General features: G+C 54.3%; 1 protein-coding gene across 1 annotated transcript in view; it reads right to left on the minus strand.

The window, feature by feature from the left end:
• RNF43 (ring finger protein 43) overlaps positions 1-22,580 on the minus strand; it is a 92,271-nt gene that overhangs the window by 5,818 nt on the left and 63,873 nt on the right. Inside the window, exons 2-8 of the mRNA XM_064166361.1 lie at positions 16,304-16,426; positions 11,556-11,630; positions 9,619-9,750; positions 8,998-9,099; positions 7,376-7,531; positions 6,740-6,842; positions 4,801-6,330 (exon numbers count right to left, since the gene is read on the minus strand). Of these exons, the coding sequence (XP_064022431.1) occupies positions 4,801-6,330; positions 6,740-6,842; positions 7,376-7,531; positions 8,998-9,099; positions 9,619-9,750; positions 11,556-11,630; positions 16,304-16,426 (2,221 nt within the window). The remainder of the gene's footprint in view (positions 1-4,800; positions 6,331-6,739; positions 6,843-7,375; positions 7,532-8,997; positions 9,100-9,618; positions 9,751-11,555; positions 11,631-16,303; positions 16,427-22,580) is intronic.

A 22,580-nucleotide genomic window follows, 5' to 3' on the forward strand; every position in this document is an offset into this window, starting at 1 on the left:
AGATGAGACAGAGATGCATTAGGAGGATGGAGCCAGGCTCTGCTCAGGGATGTCCAATGATAGGACAAGGGGCAGTAGGCAACATCTGGAGCAGAGGAGGTGTCACAGGAACACAAGGAAAAGCTTTTCTGCTGTGAGGGTGACAGCCCTGGAGCCCAGAGAGGTTGTGGAGTCTCCTTCTCTGGAGACATTCAAACCCCACCTGGATGTGTTCCTGTATGACCTGCCCTGGGTGACCCTGCTCTGGCAGGGGGCTTGGTCTGGGTGATCTTCTGAGGTCCCTTTCAACCCCGAACATTCTGTGTGTGTGACTCCACTCACCACTCTACTGCCCTCTACCTCAGCGACTGGAGAGCCCTCTGCAACCAGTTTTAAAGCTGGCAGCCCTGAAGGAGTTAGTCTTTCATCAACTTTGCTACCTCCTCTCCCTGTCCAGGATATTTCTGAGCTAGTCAGAAGGTGCAGAGAGCTAAAGAACTCCACTCTCCTTCTCTTGAGTAACTTTCCTCCATTATGGCAGAGCAGAACTTTGTCTCCTATTTGGGAGTGAACTGCTCACCCCTGAGAGCCCTCTTCCCTTTCATCCCTTGAGAGCTGCAAGGTGTTAGCTCTCTCCACACAAGCTGTGTGGCCTCATCCACTGCTTTCAGGTTTAGCCATGCACCTACCAGTCAGACCCTGCATTTGAATGTTGAACACTTTGCTTGGCAGGAAAAGTCAGGCACAGCCTTCTATGGCTTCAGCTGCTTCGAGGTTATATTGCCCTCAGCTCTTCCTTTGGGCTCTAGGTACAGGTAACAGATCTAAGTCCACCTTCAGGATGTAGCAATTTGATGCTTGAGCCCTTGCACAATGTGCAGGTGAAGAATCTGTGACCCTGGCAGTTTGCTACTTGCCACTTTGCTGCTGTGTTTTCCAAACACTTAGACTGATGATTTATGAGGGCTCCTCTACCCTGTGCCCTTAACTGAGCTATGCCAGGGTAAGAACCTCCTCCAGCACTTCCACACTGATCACTAAGGGCAATGCATTCAGTTTGATTTTCTGCTCTGCAGTTACAACCCTTAACATTTTAGCCTTCAGAAGATAAGGCTGAGAGGGGAGACCTCACCACCCTCCGCAACTGCCTTAGAGAAGACTGGAGCCAGGTGAGGGTTGGTCTCTTCTCACATGCAACAGGTGATGGGACAAGGGGAAATGGCCTCAAGTTGTGCCAGGAGAGGTTCAGGTTGGATATTAGGAAAAACTTCTTCCCAGAAGATGTTCTCAGGCATTGGAACAGGCTGCTCTGGAGGTGTTTAAAAGATGCATGGATGTGGTGCATCCTACTGCTTAGCAGCAGTAGTAGGATTATGAGCTCTGGAAGAGGGGTTGGACTTGATGGTCTCAAAGGTCTCTTCCATCCTCAACAGTTCTATCCCTCTTAGACTTGCATGACTCACTGGACCTGCAGAGGCCCTGGCAGCCTTCTGAAGGAGTTGAGGAGGTTTCCATGAAGGGCCTCTTTCTTTTCCACATTTTGTTCATAGAAGTGAATAGAGTGAGTGGGCAGAGGCCAATGGGATGAGACTGAACAAGGTCAAGTGCAGGGTTCTACACTTTGGCCACAACAACCCCAAGCAGCACTACAGGCTGGGGCCAGAGTGGCTGAGAGCAGCCAGGCAGAGAGGGAGCTGGGGGTGCTGGCAGAGAGCAGCCAAAGAGGAGGCAGCAGTGTGCCCAGGTGTGCAGCAGAGCCAATGGCATCCTGGGTGGCTCAGGAGCAGTGTGGGCAGCAGGACAAGGGAGGTTCTTGTGCCCCTGTGCTCAGCACTACTCAGGCCACACCTCTAGTGCTGTGTCCAGTTCTGGGCTGGTCAATTGCAGAAAGATGTTGAGGTGCTGGAAGGTGTTTGGAGAAGGGCAGCAAGGCTGGGAGGGGTCTGGAGCACAGCCCTGTGAGGAGAGGCTGAGGGAGCTGGGGGTGTGCAGCCTGCAGCAGAGGAGGCTCAGGGCAGAGCTCATTGCTGTCTGCAGCTGCCTGCAGGGAGGCTGTAGCCAGGTGGGGTTGGGCTCTGCTGCCAGGCAGCCAGCACCAGAAGAAGGGGACACAGCCTGGAGCTGTGCCAGGGCAGGTCTAGGCTGGATGTTGTTAGGAAGTTGTTGTCAGAGAGAGTGATTGGCATTGGAATGGGCTGCCCAGGGAGGTGGTGGAGTCTCTGTGGCTGGAGGTGTTGAAGCCAAGCCTGGCTGGGGCACTTAGTGCCATGGTCTGGTTGGTTGGGCAGGGCTGGGTGCTAGGTTGGACTGCATGAGATTGGAGCTCTCTTCCAACCAGGCTGATTCTATGATTCTAAGTCCTTCCCTGGCCCACCTTGCCATGGCTCTGCACTTCACCTCCATCTCCCTTCTGCTTTCTTTATCCACTCACACCTCAGCTCGAGACAAACTCCTGCCTGCTCTCTCTGCTCTGCTGCTTGGCCAGCTCTTTTCTAGAGCTTCCAGCAAACCCCACAGCAGCTGCTTCTTTTGACTGCTCCTTTTCCTAATCGTTGAAGATTCCCAAGGCCCTGCTCTTCTGGCAGCCTGGGCTGATGCAGTGCACTGTAACCCTACCACCACACTGCTGCTGCTTAGCTGCAGCTGGGGATTTTGGAGCTCCTTGTCATGGGACTGGATGCTCTCCTCCATGCAGAGTGTCCCTCCCACGCCAGCAGAAGAGACAAACTCTTCTCCTCTCTGTAATTTCACCTGAGAATTACAGGCTCCTGCTGCTTGGGGTTTTTTAAAACTGGGTTTTTGAGAAGTTTCTGTCCAAACTTTAATTTCAAGCCAGGCTTTCTCATTACTCCCCTTTTATTTTTAGCCCTATGACATTTCTCTAGAGGCACGTAAGCATTTCCCCCCTGGTCTGCTTGGCTATTTTCTGTGTCCTGCTTGCATGGGACTGTCTGTTGGAGCTTGTTCTTTCCTCCTTTCACTTGTTCTCTACTGCTTTATGCCCAGTCCCTTTTCTAAGACAAAGAACCAATGTGGTTGGAACTCAGAGGTTGTGTTATGTCAGCCGCTATGTTTTCAGCTTGATGGCTTTTCTGCCTCAGCCCTGCCTGAGCTCCAGCTCTCTTCAACTGTTCTCAGTTGATGACGAAGTTAACCCTTTCCTTTCTATGTGTTTTCTCAGCCTTACAGGGAGATTCTGACTCTGGCTGATCTGCAGAAGCTACTGAAGTCACAAAGACACAGAGTCACACTGCTTTCAACACCCCAAGCCTTCTAGCTCCTGGGAAAGGCTGCTAAGAGGGGAGGAAGGGTGTTTCTGCTTGGCAAAGCATGCTGGCCCTGGCTCTGGGTGTCAGAGAGCCTTCCCCCATCACTCCATCTCCTGATAGCAGACATGGATCAGAGCCACTGAAACCATCTACAAGAGACATCACAGCACAGACCTGTGCCCTGGGCATTGCAGCACCCAGCCTGTGATAAACAGACTCCTGTTCTGGTGGCTTCAGAAGTCCTCCTGGTTGCAGTTTGAAATGGGAGCCCAAGGCAACTCCTGAGCAGCCTGCTCTCGTGCCAGGAGGGCTCTCTGCATGTGGAAGTCCCTTGCTGTGATGCTGGGAGTGCTGTGTCCTGGCAGTATCACTTCCCACCAGCACCTCTAACTCAAGACACATCGGCACTCAGCGCTACCTGCAAGCCAGAGAGACGTCTCCATGCTGCAGCCTATTCATCTCTGCACACAGCAGCATCCCTGCGGGCCCTGTGAGGAGCCTTCCCCATCACCTATCTGCAGCGTCAGGCACTCCTGTGCCTGGGAAAAAAAAATGTGTTCCTGGGAGTCTGGGAGCCTGCAGCGCCGCGGGCAGCCAGCTCCGTGCCCCATCCGGCCTCTCCCCCTTCCCCGCTGCCTCCTCACCAGGCACTCCAGCACCGGGAGCCTGGGTGTGGCGTGGGGCAGGATAGACGAGCATGGGGAGGAAGTTATTATCTCCCCTGCACAATGGGCACGGTGAGTCACGAGTTTAAGGCCAGGCTTTTAACAGAAATTAGGCAGCTGGATCTGGATTTGGTACCTAAATCAAAAGGATTTGCCCGAGGAGCTGCAGTGAGTCAGTGGCAGGGTGAGGAAGGGAGCCAGGCTCTGCTGGCAGCCAGCACCTGTATGCTGACTCGCAGGCTGCTGTCTTCTGAGGAGCCTGAAGGAGCTGAACCAACTCAGGTCCTCTCCAACAGCCTTTTCTCAAGCACATTTTCCTTCTCCCAGCGAGAGATGCGCAGCAGTTAGGCTGCAGAAGGCCCAACCTGAAGGACCTCTCACTTCCAAGAGACACTAAGCCAAGCAACTCCCATGGAACAGAGGCAGGTGAGAAGTGAGGGATGTGCAGATCTGTGGACTCATTCAATCTCTTCTCCTCCTACCACCAGCCATGCACACTTCCTTCCTTATCAGGGTTGGCTACCCCAGCTAGAGCCCAGTTAGCCTTACCAAGAGTGACATCCAGACTGATGTAGGGACACTGAGATACGTGGCCCTATCCCATCCTTTGGGAGATGTTCCAGCTGCTACAGATGTTTAGTTAAAACCAGCCACCTCATTTCTCATCTTTTGGGACAAGGCTGCAGGGTTTGGTGCACCCCTCACAAGACCTGCTAATCGTTCAGACCATCATCTCCAGACAGGTGAGCTCTGAAACGCTTCTGCAGTCAGTGGTGCTGCAGGAGTGCCCACTCTGAAGGTACCAAGGGTTATGGCAGCCAGAGGACCTTCAGCAAACCACCCTCATTCACCTGCTTGCTGCGAGAAGAGGCAAACGCCAGACTTACCCTGACCTCCCTGCTGGGATGGGCAGTGAAGGTGGAGACTCAGACTGTGTCTGGGGGTGCCTGTCCCTGAGAAATCAGCAGGAGCCGTGCGGTTTGCCCCCCGGCCTGGCAATCCCTCCAGGCTGTTCAGCTCTGAGCCGGACTGGGGCACCAAGCACTGCCAGAGCGGCCGAGAGCCCGAGGCGCAGGGCAGGGCAGCGCCCGGGAGCAGGGGCTGGGCTTCGGGAGAGCAGCGGCAGCCAGCAGCATGCCCGTGAGGAGGGTGAGCATCGCAGGCCTTAGGCGAGGCTGAGTCCCCGGGCAGGGGAGCAGGGTCAGGCTCCAGAGGACACTTTCTTTTCCTTCGGTGGTGACGGCTCTGTAAGCTGTGTCTTGGGGGCAGAGGGACAGGGGATGTGCCAGCTGCTCCCAACTGTCTGCTGGCATCTACGCCAAAGTCCAGCCTGTTTGGAGAAGCAGAGGGGGCGTGGAGGGGCTCCCGGCCTTGCGGGGCACAGGCTGGCTGCCCTGCTGGAGCTGCCTCCTGCAGCACAGGGCTGCTCTCCTGAGGATGCTGACACTGGTGGCTTTTCTCAGCCTTCTTCTGTGTCCGAGCGCCGTGGAAGCCAACCCTGGCCCCAGAGTACCGGGACCTGCGCTGCCCGGGGCCCTGCCCAGCCCTCCCGGGTGGACACTCCACGTCTCTTCTGTAGTGATGGTGCTGGTGGTGGTGGTAGTGGACGTGGCTGAGCACTTGGGGCTTGGCTGGAGCAGCAGCCCCAGGCACCATCATGAGGTCCAAGGACTTGGGCCGCGTCTCCCTGGGCGCCCGGGGCTGCTCCTGGCCGTTGTCCACGGTGGGCCCCTCGGAGCTGCAGTACACGAAGGGGTCGTAGTCGCTGCTGAGGGAGCTGCGGAAGGTGGAGCAGCTGCCGTGGATGCCCTGCAGGCTGACGTCCGTGCAGTTCAGCATGGAGTCACTGGAGGAGCCGTGGCAGGGCCCCGAGCTGGAGTCGCTGCCGGGCCCGTCGGCCAGGTACCCGCTGTGGTCCGTCAGGTAGCTCTCCCCGGAGCCGCTGCTGTTGTGCTGGTGCCCGTGGCCGACCCCCCGGCGCAGGGCGGGGCCACGGTGCTGCTTCTGTGCCAGGGCTGCCTTCAGCCCCAGGCAGGGGGGCTGGGGCTGGAGAGAACAAGTCCTGTGGGGTGGCAACGTCTGCCCACACGCCGAGGGGCTGGGATGCTGCTGGCCCAACAAGCCCGGGGCCAGCGGGGACGGGTGGCCACAGGCGAGCAGGGAGGGGGCTGGCCTGTAGGGCATGTAGTGGATGGTGCCAAAATCCAGCTGGGAGAGCTCGGGAGAGTGGAAGAAGGGATTGCCGTGGGCTGGCTCCGGGGCAAAGCTCCTGAGGTTCCTCTGAGGATAGGGGTGTGGGAGGTGGTAGAGGGCATGGCCCGGGTGCTGGCGGAAAAGGTGGAGTCGCCGTCCAGGCTCCATGTCCCGAGGGGCCAGCCTGGAATCAGCAGCCGTGGCCTGGTCCACCGAGTCTCTGGCTGTAGACAGAGAAGGGAGCATCCAGCACACATCCCACAGCCGAGCTGCAGTAGCCCCAGCGCTGGCAAGCTTGCACTGCACCACCACGTCTCACCTGTGCCCTGCAACTCCTCACTGCCACCACCAAACTATCCCTGCACACTCAGCACCTCCCCTGCTGCCCTGACCCTCAGAGCCTACCTCCCCTTCCCACCTGCAAACCTCTCCTCTTGGTGCAGGTCCCAGCCCAAGCCCAGCACCTCAATGCACACACAGAGTAACCCCTCACCATGCACACACTGCCTCCCCCAGCCAGAGACACCTGCTTCTGCTGATGCACTCACTGTGTCCATCGCCTGAAGACCTCCTGGGTACAGCCCCTGCACCCAACCCCACCCCTGGCCAGGAAATGTCCTCTCTGAGCCCTACCAAGAATATTGAACATGCAGAGTGGACATGTGTGGTGTTGCTGAAGCCAGGGGTCAACACAATCTCGGTGAAACTCATGGGAGCATGAGATGATCCTCAGTTCCTAGAGAGGTGGAGAGAAGAGGAGCAGTGTAAGCAAGAAAAACCATGACCTCAGTCCTGGGTGGCTTGTTGTTGATGGAAGCAAGCCTTGTAGGATGGAAAGTGATCTGCAGCCCAGATCTGCATGGAGGAGGCTGTGCAGCAACCTGGCAGCTCTGGTTCTGCACACGGTGTGCAGCAGTGGGGTGTGAACATCCAGAGAGGTGCTAGCCCTTGGGATCAAGGGAGCTTCAGGCTGAGGGCTTGGGAGAAGCAAACTCCACTTTTGGTCTGTTGGTTTGACATGGATGTCTTATGGGTGTTTTACCCTCCAGTGGCAGCTGGAGACCCTGAACCTGCAGGCAAGTGGCTTCAGCAGGAGCAGGTCCTTTTTTGGCCAAGGGGCAGGAGAACTCTGTCACTGCTGAACATCCCAAGGGTCTCCCACCCCTGCTAGACTGCCCAGCTCCTACCACAGCTCCCAGAGCCATGGTTAACCTGGAGCTGTGGCTAACCTGGAGCTGTGGCTACCCAGGAGCCGTGCCCACAGCTTACCTGGCCGTCGCTGAACTCCTCCAGGCAGATGGCACAGACAGGGGCAGAGCTGCAGCTGCTGGCTGAGTCCCACCGTGACACCTGCCGGCACCTTGCCTGGTACCTGCGTGTGGCCAGCTGCCCGATGGCCTGCAGGGTCTGCTGCTGCAGGGAGTCCTGCCAGGGAGGAAGGAGGCGTCAAGGAGAGGCTCAGCCTGACCATGCCATACTTTTCATTGCCCTTCCATTTTCAGAGTGGGACTGCCAGGAAACTGGGGGCAGTACTCATTTCAAGAGGTGAGTTTTTGTCTAACATGACTTAGCCAGAGTAGGATTTGTCACCAGCAGGAGACATCTGGCACTGGACATTCAGAATCACTCAGCAGTGATGAAGCTTTGAACCTCAAAGGCTTGTCCCTCTATAGGACAAAGGGGGCATTCTCAAATCTGGAAATACATCTGACTCTGCAACGGGTTGCCCAGGGAGGTGGTTGAGGCCCCATCACTGGAGATAAGGAGATAATCAAAGTTGAGGCTCAGCAGGGCTCTGGGCAACCTCATCTAGTTGAGGACATCCCTGCTGACTGCAGTGGAGTTGGACTGGATGACCTTTGGAGGTCCCTTGCAACCCAGCCCATTCTGTGATTATTTAATTTGTTAATTTCAATTAAAAACATCTGATCTACTCTCTCTCACTGCAGAGCCCTGAGGAGAGAGACTCAGGGGTGCTGCTGGACCAGAAGCTCAACAGGAGCCAGCAGTGGGCTGGAGGGCCAACCAGAGCCTGGGCTGCAGCAGAAGTGTGGCCAGCAGGGCCAGGGAGGTGATTCTCCCCCTCTACTATGCTCTGCTGAGACCCCACCTGGAGTACTGCATCTACTTCTGCAGCCTCTATTACAAGAAGGATGTGGAGATGCCCCAGAGCAGGGCCAGGAGGATGCTGAGAGGGCTGCAGCAGCTCTGCTGTGAGCACAGACTGAAAGAGTTGGGGCTGTGCAGTCTGCAGAAGAGGAGGCTCCCAGGTGACCTTCTTGTGGCCTGCCAGGATCTGAAGGGGGCTACAAAAAAGCTGGGGAGGGACTTTTCAGGCTACTAGGGAGTGACAGCACTGGAGGGAATGGAGCAAAGCTGGAGATGGGTAGGTTCAGCTTAGACATGAGAAGGAGTGGTGAGAGGCTGGAACAGGTTGCCCAGGGAGATGGTTGAGGCCCCATGGCTGGAGGTGTTTGAGGCCAGGCTGGATGAGGCTGTGTGCAGCCTGCTCTAAGGTAGGGTGTCCCTGGGCATGGCAGGGGGCTTGGAGCTAGATGATCCTTGTGGTCCCTTCCAGCCTGACTGATTCAACAATTCTAAACCCAAGAGCCTGTGGCACAGCTCTGCAGCTTTGGGTGCTGGCATAAGCTCTGGAAGGTGCTGGGACTGCAAGCTGCAGTGCTGGTGGGATGCCAAAACAGCAATGCCACTTCACAGGGGATGCTGCCAGCCCATCTTGGAATCACTCCACTCATCCCTGGACTGCTCCTGCCTCAGGTGGTCACATCTTCCATTCACACAGAGGCAGATTTCCCCTCCCAGACTGTGTCTGTTCCTGCCTCTCCTGCTCTCCTGTTTGCTCAGACACATCTGCTCCATTGGATTCCTACCTGAGTCCTGTTCAGTTGGCACCTTGTGCGGACAACAAAGATCAAGATGATGACGACCACAGTGCTGACCACCGTGAGGAGAATCCACACATCATAGTCTGGCTGTTGGGAAAAACAGGCAAGAAATTACTCTAGAGTGCATGGGGAGGGAATTAGAGGCTAGGCAGGGGAACCTCCATCTCTTCCTGACCATCAGCCAACAAGATCCTTGGCCATGCTCCACTTCCTTGCTTCTTACAGGAACAAGGCTCAGTCTTTCCTGCACACTTCAGCAGGAATGGAGTCTCAACTGCTCAGAAGTCATGCTCTGAGGTAGTAAAAGGTGAGAAAATCAAGGCTTGGTCTCACTTGGAGAGACAAGGAATGCCCTTGCCTCACTTGTGATGTTTAAGCAAAAGCAACTCAATAAGCTGAAAGTGCTCCTGAGCCTTTGCTTGCAGCACATTATCTGAGTGCTGCAGAGAAGCAGCTCCTCCCAAGGGAGGAGGATGGAGGATTGTCTGGAGGCATCCTTCAGAAAATTGCAGGATTTCCCCAGATCTCCTTCCCTGAGGAGGAAAGCAAACCATCTGCTCCTGGGAGGGAGGACAGAGAAGGCAGAGGGAATGCTGTGTCTCTCACCCAAGCAGGTGGCTCCTTGACCTCTATCTTCACGTGGGCCTCTCTGTTCTTGTTCACGACGCCCATGAGCAGCTCAGCGTCGTGGCCCCGGATCAGAACCACAGGCTGACTCAAACCTCTGGGCTTTCTCAGCTGCAAAGAAACAAACAGGGAGAGATGGTCCACAACAGCCTGAAACAAAGCCTGTCCCAGTCCTCCCCAAGCACCTCTGCTTCCTCCCAGTGCTTCTTGCACACACTTCAGAGACTGACTGCTCCCCCAGACTTGCACTATCCCTCTATGATGAAATCAGATGGAAGTGCTTCCTCCTTTACAACTCTTCAGCATGGCTTTCTTCATTTCCTCTGATGGTGCCTCCTCATGCACAACTGGACACTGCTCAGCATGTTTTCTGCTCCTGTTCAAAGCCCCTGTGCAAGAGCTCTTGGTCTTTCCTCTTCAAGGTGGTTAACTGCCAACAACACAGATGAGTGCTGCCTGTGCTGCAGAAACACTCTTCTCCTCTTCTCTTCTCTTCTCTTCTCTTCTCTTCTCTTCTCTTCTCTTCTCTTCTCTTCTCTTCTCTTCTCTTCTCTTCTCTTCTCTTCTCTTCTCTTCTCTTCTCTTCTCTTCTCTTCTCTTCTCTTCTCTTCTCTTCTCTTCTCTTCTCTTCTCTTCTCTTCTCTTCTCTTCTCTTCTCTTCTCTTCTCTTCTCTTCTCTTCTCTTCTCTTCTCTCTCCTCTCCTCTCCTCTCCTCTCCTCTCCTCTCCTCTCCTCTCCTCTCCTCTCCTCTCCTCTCCTCTCCTCTCCTCTCCTCTCCTCTCCTCTCCTCTCCTCTCCTCTCCTCTCCTCTCCTCTCCTCTCCTCTCCTCTCCTCTCCTCTCCTCTCCTCTCCTCTCCTCTCCTCTCCTCTCCTCTCCTCTCCTCTCCTCTCCTCTCCTCTCCTCTCCTCTCCTCTCTTCTCTCTTCTCTCTTCTCTCTTCTCCCTTCCCTTCCCTTCCCTTCCCTTCCCTTCCCTTCCCTTCCCTTCCCTTCCCTTCCCTTCTTTTCTCTTCTCTCCCATCAGCCACTGGACATTCTGTTTGTTTCTGGTCATCCTGGCAGTTTTCCACCACAGGCTGGCTCAGAAAGTGTCCAACTGTGCTGTCTTCTCCAGACTGATCTGAATCAGAGTGGTCATCTGACCTGCCAATGACTTCTAATACCTTCACTGAGCCACCTCAACATCACCTCATGAGCCTGTGCTCACTGCTGCATTTCTCTGGCATCGGAAATTGAGTTACAAACATATGCAAGAACCATGAGAGATGAATCCAGCAAGCAGGAGTCAGCCCAGTTCTGATAAACTCAGGCACCAGCTCCCCTGTCTGCCCTCTTCATGATGCTGGATACTTTCCGTTATCCCTTGATTATTGTGATGGAGAACCAAATTCCTTTCCAGAGATGACAGCAGTGTTGCTGGAACATCTCCATGCTCTTAAAGGTCTTTTCCAACCCATTACACTCTATCCTTCTAAATCTCTAAACCAATGCTGTATTTGCAGCAGCATCACCACTAGCACAGCAGAGTGGCTGTGACTTTGGCTTGCAAACTCAATAAACCATCTTTCCTTCGAGGTACAGCAGGGCTGAGATGGGATGGGGAAAGCTGGGACTTCCCAGCAAGTGTCCCAGGAAGACAAACTCAGCTGAGTAGACAATCCCCTTGAAGAGCAGCAAGCTGCTGTTCCCAAGCTGCTGTCCTGCTTGTGCTGAGTAGAGACCTGGCCACACCATGGAAGAGCAAAAGGGAAAAGCCCTTCTCGGTGTATGGATGAGCTGGGACAAAGCCAACTTTCACAGCCAGCCTGCAGCACCCTCCTGAGACTTCCCAGTGCACGTTGGGTTCTCAGCTGGGCATGTTTTGGGAGGGGACAGGGGCACTGTGGTTTAGCTGATAACACCAGTGAGGCCTGTACCTGGTCAGCAGCACTTTCATCGTCGGTAATGTCAAAAAGGATGGCACGGGCTCCACGCTCCCCAGCCAGCTTTGCCTGCCCAGAAAGAACAGAAGCTTCAGTGGACATTTTGTACCTCTGAACTGACATCTGCCATTGGGATATGTATCTGCCATCCTGAAGAGAGGAGGAGAAGCATCTGCTGTTTGAGAGAAGAGGTGACACCTTGGTTTCTGCCCTGGCGCTGAGCCGCGGTGCCTGCTCTTTGCTGGAGCATGCCACCACGGGGAGCTCTGCTCTTCAGGGCTGCTTTCTCCCTGGAGCTGGGGAGGTAAATTAGTTCATGGCCTTGCAGTCACAGTGACTTATAAGCCTAGCCACCAAACTCCCCAGCTCTCTGTGCCATGTGCCCCCTTGCTTCAGAGCTGGAGCTGCTGGGCAGGGATCCGCAGCCCTCTTAGCCCTGCTGACTGCTACACAACCCTCCTCTATCCCAGGAGAGCAGAAACCTCTGCAGGTCTCCACTTCTCACTGTGCCTGCACCAGCTGGGTGGTGTCCCATACACTTCATTCTCCCTGGTCCTCGTTCCCCTTGCTCATCAGGGAGAAGCTCAGGTGGTGCCTGGACTGCAGGGCTGGCCTAGGATTAGGAGCAGGACAGTGTTTTGCAGCCCACCAAGGAGGACAGCTTGAGACCCACCCAAACCAGTAAGGATGCCACCCTGCTGAGGGCAAAGCACACTGCCTGGAGGACCTTGTGGGGTCACCCACGTCCTCCCACCAAGCCCTTGGAGCCCTCCAGGCAGGCAGAGGCAGGTTGTTGTGAAAGGGAGACGAGAAGGTGAACAAAGTGCAGGGCTGGGCCACTCTTACTCATGCGGAGCCCTTTGATCTGCGCGTCCTGCGCAAACAGGGAGCTGCCGCAGCGGCTGCAGCAGTTTGCCCACAGCGCTGCCAACCCCAGCTCGGGGGGCAGAGGTCAGAGCTGCTGCTTCCCAGCTGCACCATCAAAGGCAGGCGCCGGCTGAGCCCTGGGAAGGGGCATTCCCAGCACAGCCAGCAGCGGCAGAACAGGTTCGGCTCCAGACCTCGCTCAGGGTCCCATCCCTGGGAGCAGTAGCCCAGGTGCTGGTCACCTCTATGCACCTCATCAGGGAGAAGCTGGGTGACAGAGGTGGGTCAGGGGACAGGTATGAGGACATGAACAGAGGTCCTGCTTGTGCTTGTGCTGGTTGGGAAGACCACAGAGGCAGGGCTTGAAGACTGTGAGTTGCTGATAGGATTTGACACTCAGGTTTAGGATACCAGATGGAGAAGCTGCAAAAGTGAGATCAGAAGCTCGGGGCAGGGCTCAGACTGGGGTCCTGCCTGGGATCAAAGCAGCCTCAGTGTTTGCCAGCACCAAAGAAGAAACAAGACTTTCAGGTAGTGATTTTTACCCGTTGGAGCTAGGCAAGTTTTGATGAACAACGAGCAGCTCTATGAAGATTTAACCCTGATAAAGACACTGATGGTGGAGAAACAAAGAGCTGAGACTGGACAGGTGACTCTTCCCAACATCCTTCTGACCCTTGCAGCAAAAGACACAGCTTTGGCTCAAGCTATTTACAACCTGCCACCATTTCCTGAGCAGTGCTGTCTTGGTGTGGGATCTCCTCAGCCACACAGCACAGTTCACCTCCTCCTTTAAGGACTGAAACACTTCTGGTGCAAAAATGCATTTCCAAGGATGATTTAGGAAGGTTCAGCAGCCTGTCAAGCAGGCTTGCAATCAGTGGTTGACCCAGAAAACAAGAACACACACACAAAAAAAAAGAGGAGGACAAGTGATGCATCAGAATGAAAAAGAAATCATTTAAAATTGATTCCAGAGCTATTCTCTATGTCCTCCTCTCCCCTCACAGACCAAACACTTTCCCTACTGGTTTTAGCTCTGGATGCTGAAGCAGGGCTAGAATTTAAGAGGAGAAGCAGAAAAGTGCTGGGTAGGTGGCTGGTGGAGTTATCCTGGCCAAGGCTGTCTGTGTGCACCTCTTGGCTGCCTGACAGCTGAAGCAGAGGTTATGATAACACTTTGCACATGGCTATTTTTATCAGCATTGATAGAGCACTGCAGTTCAACATGCAAAGCTCTACCACAGGGAACACATGCCAGGAAAACAAGGCTCCAGCAAGCACCAGCCACATCCCACAGCTACATCCCTGAAGAGAACTTGTCTAGGGATTTTGAGGAAGAGATCTGTATGATGTTAGAGGGAAGGAGCTTGGCAGAGGCTTCTGGAAAAGCAGCCAGACAGCAATTGCAGGGGGATGAAGGAATCAAGGTACAAGGCAGGGCCCATGGATGTGGCCAGCTTAAGGACCCTCTGCCTGTATTTCATGGCTAAAGTAGTCCTGGCTTGGGAAGAAAAGCTGTTAGCCTCCCTGGGTGAGATCTTGGAGCAGAACTTCCAGCAGACAGGATGGCAACTGATGGCATGTTCTGTTGGATCTCAGGTTGCCCCAGCATACTCACAGCGGGAGATGCCCCATCCCTGGAACCATTCCAGGTCAGCTTGGACAGGACTCTGAGCAACCTGCTCTAGCTGAAGATGTCCCTGCTGACTGCAGTGGGGTTGAACTAATGACCTTCAGAGGTCCCTTCCAACCTAAATGATTCTGTGATTCAAAGCCCAGGGTTGGCTTTGGCTGTGGTGACAAAGCAATGGTGAGTAAAGGCCAGAGAGATGGCACTTTAACAAGTCATGAGGGCTTTGGAGGGGTCAGTGGTCTTGGAGAAGGGATCAAGGTTAGTGAGGATGACCACAGTGTAGCAATGCACTATGTCTTGCCCTCCCCACACAGGCCTTCTTCAGTACCAGACTGGCAGTTCCAACACTGTGATCAGAGACTCAAAGATGAAGGACAAAACCAGTGAAATGGCTTTTAAACCTTGTAAGTTCTGACATGGAAGATGAGTCTTTGAAGCTGCTCCTTCCTCCTGTTTGAGATCCTCCACAGTAGCTGCACTGACCCAAACACCTATTGCTGCCACCAACCTCAGACCACTGTGAGGTCATATCAGGTCATGTCTGGGTGGACACAGGAGAGTTGGAGCACTCAGCCATGGTCCCTGGGTCACCTGCAGAGCCTTCAGTCTCAGGACTAGCCCAAGCTGCACTGGAAACCCTTAGACTCACTAACACTGACAGGTGGGACCAGGACATCACCCAGATGTGGGGTAGATGCTAGCAGGTCAAGAGCTCCAGCACATTGGCTTCTGCTAACAGCTGCATCAGCTCCAGAGCAGCAACAAACCAACCTCAGGCTTCCACTTTGGTCCAGAAAGGGACAGGTGTTGCTGCCTGGCTGCCCATGCAGATGAGGTGAACCAGCCCAGAGGTGGTAAATCCATCAAAGCCTCACATCCCTTCCCTTGCTTTTGATGTCACAGAATCACAGAATGTTAGGGGTTGGAAGAGACCTTGAAAGATCATCTCTGTGAAAAACAACCTGCTGTGCAGGAACAACTGCTTGGCAAAAGTCTTTCTTGCCTTCTTCATCCAAGCTGCAAGGAGGACAAAAAAGGACCCTGTCCCCATTCCAGCACGTCACTGCCAGCAGAAAGCAGACAAGAGAGGTGGCACCACCTGAACATGAATGCAGATAAAGCCAGGAAGAGCTAAACAAGTTGTTTTGTTTCATATCAACACAGTGCTCGTGGGAAACAGCACAACATTTGGTACAGAGACAATAAAAGGACTCAGTGAACCACTGAAGGAGAAGCTGAGGTTGGCCTTATCCACATAGTTTTATCAGAGACACAAAGATGTTAAGGCTCAGGCTGACCCTCGTTCCTACCTGACTTCCTTATTACCAGGGAACTGTATCAGTGACCTCAGCTTTTGACACAGCAACTGCTATTCACTAAGGTAGCTCTTTCACAGGAGGAGGCTTCATCTGAAGGCCTCAGAGATCTCCCATCCCTGTGAGGTGTGTGCATGGTGGCCCACACTGTCACAGAGTCATGCCCCACTACCACTTCATCTGTCTGGGTTGCTCAGAGCTGGTTCTTCACATGCCTTATCCAGTGAAGTAGCACAGTGTTGTTATTTCTAAAGACAGGGCCACAGAAGGTGTTTTCTGTGTCCACATTCTCCTAGAGGACAGAGGACACAGGGAAACACAAAACCCCTCAGTAGGTCAGCAGGCAAAGGGAGGGTGCAAGACAGGAGGGGCCTGAGGCTGAGCGGGATACTGGGAAAGGTCTGAGCTGTCCAAGTCAGGCTGGGGAAAACTTCACACAGATTCACAGATTGAACTGGATTGGAAGGGACCCTCAAAGGTCATCCTGTCCAACACCCCTGCAGTCAGCAGGGACACCTCCAACTAGATCAGGTTGCATAGGGCCACATCAAGACTGATCTCCGTGGATGGAGCCTCAACCACATCCCTGGGAAACCTGTTCCAGTGTTTCACCACCCTCACTGTGCAGAACTTCTTCCTGATGTCCAACCTAAATCTCCCCTGCTCCAGTTTCAAAGCATTGCCTCTCGTCCTATTGCTACAGGCCCCTCTAAAACAGCTCCCCTCCAGCCTTCCTGCAGGTCCCAAAGCATACAGAGAGATGGGTACTGGGGGTGACTGGCACAGCATCTCCCCCAGAGGACCCTGCTCTATCCTCATCCATTTCTCTACTGTCTAACAGCTCTTTCCTACCTTGCTTCCTCCTTCTGCTCTCTCTTCCCTGCACCATGGGTTGGTGCCAGTGGGGACATTTCTGCACCTACCTTGTTAGCCAGTGACAGGCAGGGGTTGGGGTCCCGGTCTGGCTGTTCCAGCTTGACGATGGTGATGAAGCCCGACTCAGTGTGCTCATCCTCACTGGTGTTGCACAGGGACAGTGGGTGGGACTGCAGGACAAAAGCAAAGGGAAACTCAGATCTTGGGGCTCAGCACTGCAAAGGATGGCTCAAGTCCATAAGAACTTGTCCAGAGGCTGTAGGACACTCCTGCTGTGGGCACCACCAGCACTGCTGCATCCAGAGAGACTCTGAACACCACAGGGCACACATCAGTGACTAAGTTTTAGTCCATCAGGAAAATATCCCAGAGAAAGGTGGAGCTGCTACTCTGCAGGTGGTTGCACTCAGGTCTGACTTGGTCCCAGTCACAAGCATGGACCTGGTCTAGTGAAAGGCATCCCTGCCCTTGGTGGATGATCTTTAAGGTCTCTTTCAACCCAAACCATTCAATGATTCTATGATAAGCAAAGCCAGAGCCACCTGTGAGGCCACAGCCCCTGGCTTCTGGGGCACAGCATCCCAACAGCACAGATCCTGCTGCTGCAAGGCCTGCCAGCCTCACTGGGCTGCAGCACTCTGTCTGCAGCCAGACTGCTCCCTGCCAATGCTCTGGGCAAGGCAAAAGGACCACAACAAAAACAATCCTCTGGTGCCCTCAAGGATTCAGCACTTCTTGTTTCTTGGCAACCAAACTCCACAACTTTATGATACATTGACAGAGGGGAAGCCAAAGCAAGGAATGAAAAACTGAAAGCAGGCAGAGAAGGACCAGGAATGAGAAGGGAGATGAAAGATCTCAGTGATTCCTGAGAAAGTGTTCATCAGCTTATGCCAAGCTGCTGGCAGCTGGGAGCTGAGATAGGATGGGGTTGAGTCACCAGGTCTGGGTACACAGATAAGCATTGAGAAGATCCCATCTCAGCCTGCTCTTCTCCAAGCCAAACAGCTCCAGGTCCTTCAAGGAGTACAACTCTCCTGGGCTGGCTTCAGTCAGGTCCCTCAGGAGATGCACCATGCCCACTTCTCACTGCCAGTGGTGAGGGCGTGAGGGCAGTTTGCTCAGATGCAGCTGATGTATGGAAGCTTTCAAAAGCTGATGGAGACAAGCAGCACTCCTACTCGCTTAGAAATGCCAAATCCCCTCCTTAGCCCTCCTGCAGAGGAGAGCTCTGTCTGTTGGAGCCACTGTGGCCAGAGAGGCTGGGGCGGAGGGCGCTGAAGTTGGCTGGGGCTGGGAGCTGGTCCAGCTGCAGGTTGGAGCATCCTGCCCTGCATCTCCCAAGCACCTCGGCCAAGCCCCACCGATCGCGGGGCCAAGAGGTGCCGGGTTCACCCCAGAGGTCCGAGCAAGCCCCCGAGGCTGCAGCAGGAGCTGTCACCACTTGGTGGGGCTCTTGGCCGAGTCCTGCCCCTCCCGGCCCCGCTGCGGGCTGAGCCCGGCCGCGGGGGAGCCGCTCCGGGGCCGCTCCTGTCCTGGCTGCGTCCCACCGGACGCTGCAGTGCTGGGCTCTGGAACAAGACCAGGTGCTACAAAACCATCAACGAGGGTTCAAACGGTACGAGTTGAAATAAAATCACCAACTCCCACCACGGCCATTTGTAAACTGCCTCGGGTTTGGAGCTAGGTAACACCTAAGGGCATAAAGAACTCAAACCCCAGAGCCTCACCTAACATCCAGGAGCTTGGAGAGCGAGGTGGAAGAGTTGGCAGCATGAGGATGTGTTAAGACATAACCTGCTACACCTCAAGATCCTGCACAGGGGTAGCTGAGCACTGGAGAACTGCTGTGTGCCCTTGGCAGTTCCTCATCCATCTTTCTCTTGGGCCCTTTCCCTCTAACAGACCCAAAGGAAATGGTCTGAAATTGTGCCAGGGGAGGTTTAGCTTGGATAAGAGGACAAATTTCTTCCCTGCATTGGAACAGGCTGCCCAGGGAAGTGGTGGTGTCACCAGCCTTGGAGGTGCTCCAGAAATGTATGCACATGGCACTTTGGGACATGGCTTAACGGCCACGGTGGTGTTGGTTGGACTTGGGAGATCTTAGAAGGGTTTTCCAACCCAAACAGTTCTATGATTCTGTGATCCATAGTGAGAGCAGAAGGAAAATGTCAAAGGAGTGTATAATTCAGACTTCAGTCGCTTAGCAAGAGTGCACAAAGCACCAAGCCAAGCTTCACAAACTCCAGACATTCAGGCACCCAGGGCAGCAATTCCTGATACACCTCGGGGAGTGTTCAGAGGAGGCCACCAACAGTCCACCACCACAGCAAGGAAGTGTCCCAGATCCTCCTGGCTCTCCCCAGCCATGTCACTGCTTTTATTCCCTTTGCCCTCAGCTCTCCAGCGCTAATCGATCGTTGTAACAACCACAGCAAAACACCAAACAGGAAATGCAATCACCCACAGATAGCCAGCGCCAGACAGCCTCTGCCTGGCTGCTGCCTGAGCCTGCAGCAGCCCAGGCCACCCCTGCCGGGGAAGAAGTCACAGCTCCAGCACTGTCACAGTATCACACAGTATCACCAAGGCTGGAAGAGACCTCACAGATCATCAAGTCCAACCTTTTACCACAGAGCTCAAGGCCAGACCATGGCACCAAGTGCCACGTCCAGTCCTGCCTTGAACAGCTCCAGGGACGGCGACTCCACCACCTCCCCGGGCAGCCCATTCCAGTGTCCAATGACTCTCTCAGGGAAGAACTTTCTCCTCACCTCCAGCCTAAATTTCCCTTGGCTTGCAGCTGTGTCTGATCCCAGGTGGCAGTGGCTTGGGGCGCTGTGATGTTCCTCTACAGAGCTGCCTCCCCAAGATGGGCTGCCCAGAGAGATTGTGGAGCCTCCTTCTCTGGGGACATGTGTTCCTGTGTGACCTACTCCAGGTGATTCTGCTCTGGTCTGGATGATCTTCTGAGGTCCTTTTCAAGCCCTAACGTTCTGTAAGTCCCTGACAAGCATTGCTGCAGCACTAATGGCAAAGACTGGGAATAAGAGCAAGGAGCCAAGTGCTGCAGCTCCAGCTGAGCCCAGGAGCGTGTCTAACCTGCTGGCAGCTGTCCTCCAGGGGAATTCAGCTGCAGAAGACTTGCTGATGAATTCACCAAAAAATCCTTCCCTTTGCCCTTCTAACAAGACTGGGTGCTGTGGCCTTTTCCTCTTTCCCTCTGGGCCACCCACCCTCCCTGGCCAAGCAAGGGCCCTTTGCCAGGACACAACTGCGCCCACAAAGGGCAGGGCAGGCAGCCAGGACGGCACCAGGAAAGCAACAACCACGCAGGATCCCTGCCAGCTGAACCACTTCCTCACGTGGGCAGCTGCCCGTGGAGCTGAGGCAGACTGGTGACCCCCCCTCCTTATTGCATGACAAGTCCCTCCTCCAGACACTTGTCACCCCTGGAGGCTGAGAGCCCAGCTGCATTCGCCAGCTTCAGGACTGTTCTTCGTGCAGGGGACACATGTGCTGCCTGCCCAAGTGACTCGCTCCACTCATCTCTGCCCCAGACCACCTCACCCCTCTCTTCCCTGCCACCTTCCCTTCCCATTTGGTGCTACACAGGCAACTCCTCAAGCAGCAGCAAAGCAGCAGGACCTGGCTCTTACCATCCACATCCCATAACAGCATTCCTTGGCACTCCCACTGCCCCTGCCCCTCGTGTTGCGAGCAGGCGGTCACGGCTGCAGACCCTGCCCACGGGCAAGAGGAGACTTGAAAAGTAACCCAAGAGTGATGCAGAAACCCAAATGTTATGGGATTCCTTAGAGCAGAGGACTCATGCCCCAGGAGGTGGCCCTGGCTGCAGGGTCAGGGTCCTAACTGAACCACATAATCACAGAATCACAGCATCACAGAATGGCTGAGGTTGGAAGGGATCTCCAGAGATCACTGAGTCCAACCCCCTGCCAAAGCAGGGTCACGTAGGGCAGGTCACACAGGAACACATCCAGATGGGTCTTGAAAGTGTCCAGAGAAGGAGATTCCAAAATCTCTCTGGGCAGCCTGCTCCAGGGCTCCAGTACCCTCAGAGTAAAGTTTTTTTCCTCCTGTGCTCCAGTTTATGCCCACTGCCCCTCATCCTATCAAGATCTCTGACTCCCTCTGAAACCAGACCCACAGCTGCAGACAGGCTCACTGATGGCAAGAGTGAAGGGTCCCTGCAGCCACTGTGCTGGGCTGGGCACCTCAGCAGCAGCAGCAATTGCCACAACCAAGAAGCCATTTCTTGTCACAGAAAGCCTCTGGTAGACAAAGGCTAGGCAAAATCCAGTCCCTGGAGAGCAGAGGTGTGTTCATATCAGGAATTAAAGAGCTCTTGTGGACGTTGCCTAAATCCCCCCATGGTTCTGAACCACGACTCCCTGCTGCCAGGAGCTCCCAGCCAGCAGAAGGGTCTTTACTGGTGTTATGCTGGATCCCACAGTGCTGCTCCAGCTGGGCCTTCCCTGCTTGAAGGATGCTCTGGACTTGCTGTTGGGTGATTTAGCCCTGCTCATACCTTGGCCCTGGCCCTGACAGTCAGCCAGGCCTGCAAGCTCACTGTCTGTGTCACTCCATCCGTCCCTGTCACTACATCCCTCCATTCAGCAGCACACAGTGCTCCTTCACATCCCTGTGTCCTTGCTACCACTTCTTTTGTCACCTGTTTCCTCACCCTGTGCCTTCTCTTTCAGTATCTTAAGGGGACCCACAAGAAAGCTGGGGAGGGACTTTTTAGGCTGTCAGGTAGTGACAGAACTGGGGGGAATGGAACAAAGCTGGAAATGGGGAGATTCAGACTGGATGTTATGAAGCATGAGGGTGGTGAGACCTTGGAAGGGGTTGCCCAGGGAGGTGGTGGAAACCTCATCCCTGGAGATGTTTAAGGTCAGGCTGGATGAGGCTGTGGCCAGCCTGACATAGTGTGAGGTGTCCTCGCCCATGGCAGAGGGGTTGGAACTAGATGGATCCTTGTGGTCCCTTCCAACCCTGACTGATTCTATGATTCTTTCTTTTCTACATTTCCCTTCACACCACCTCTCCTAAAACACTGCCACCTTTCCAACTTTATCTCTGCTACCTTCACACTGAGCTGTCCCTCCCTCCCACCATGCACAGGAGCTCCCCTGCAGAAACACAGGGGACATGGAAAGGTGCTGGGGAAAGGCAGGCATGGAGAGGTGCTTAGCTCTCACTTGGGGGCTTCATTTATAAAACAGCAGAAAAATCAAGATGACCCTGAGAGGTCATCTACCCACTTTGCTGCCCCAAGGCAGGATCAGCCAGACCTAAAGCATTCCTCAGAGACACTTGCTCAACCTGTTTCTGAGACCTTCAAAAAGGGACACTCCTCACCCACTACAGAGCTGCCTTCTGCTCAACACTGCTAAAGACCTGAAGGGAGCCCACAAGAAAGCTGGGAAGAGTCTTCACAAGGATGAGGGGAATGGATTGAAGCTTGAGGGCAGATTTAGTCTGGATATGAGGAAGAAATTATTCACAGTGAGGGTGGTGAGACACTGGAACAGGATGCCCAGGGAAGCTGTGGATGCTGCCCCCCTGGAGGTGTTCAAAGCCAGCCTGGAAGGGGTCTTGAACAACCTGGGCTAGGGGAAGGTGTCCCTGCCCACGGCAAGGGGTTGAAACTAATTCTCTAAGGGCCATTCCAACCCAAATAATTCTATGATTCTATGAACAGAATCCCAGCATGGCAGAGGTTGAAAGGGACCCCCTGACAACCATCTAGTCCAACCCCTCTGCTAAAGCAGGGTCACCCTGAGGAAGTGCCTCAGGAACATGCCTCATCTGAATCGGTTTGCTGTAGCCTAAGCCTGTTAATGCACAGAAAAGGAATTATTCACTTCTTTATTCCCCCCACAAGAATCACTGCAACATTTCAGTTCCCCCTTCTGTTCACAAAAGAGTCTTTAGGCACAGGAGCTGAGAAAGGACACAGAGAAACAAAGTCCCTGGCAGCCTCAGTTTTCTCTGTAAGGGAACCCAGACCATTTCACACCATTCCTTCATGGGAGATGAATGAGGCAAAAGGATTTATGTGGTTTGAAGTGGCAGTAAAAATTTTATAACCAACCAGTAAGGTTGCCATGGAAAAGAGAGGAAGAGAACAGGACAAGGGACTGTTCACCAAAGAGCTCTAGAGAAATCATGGCCTGAACTGTGAACTGCTGACACCAATGTGTAACTCACTGCTCTGCTGACCACACCAGCAGAGAAACTGAGGAGAACAAACAGGGAGCTGAACGTGAAGACACTGAGAGCAGTGCTGGGGAT

The sequence above is a fragment of the Pogoniulus pusillus genome, chromosome 27 (genome assembly GCF_015220805.1).
Source record: "Pogoniulus pusillus isolate bPogPus1 chromosome 27, bPogPus1.pri, whole genome shotgun sequence".
NCBI lineage: Eukaryota > Metazoa > Chordata > Aves > Piciformes > Lybiidae > Pogoniulus > Pogoniulus pusillus.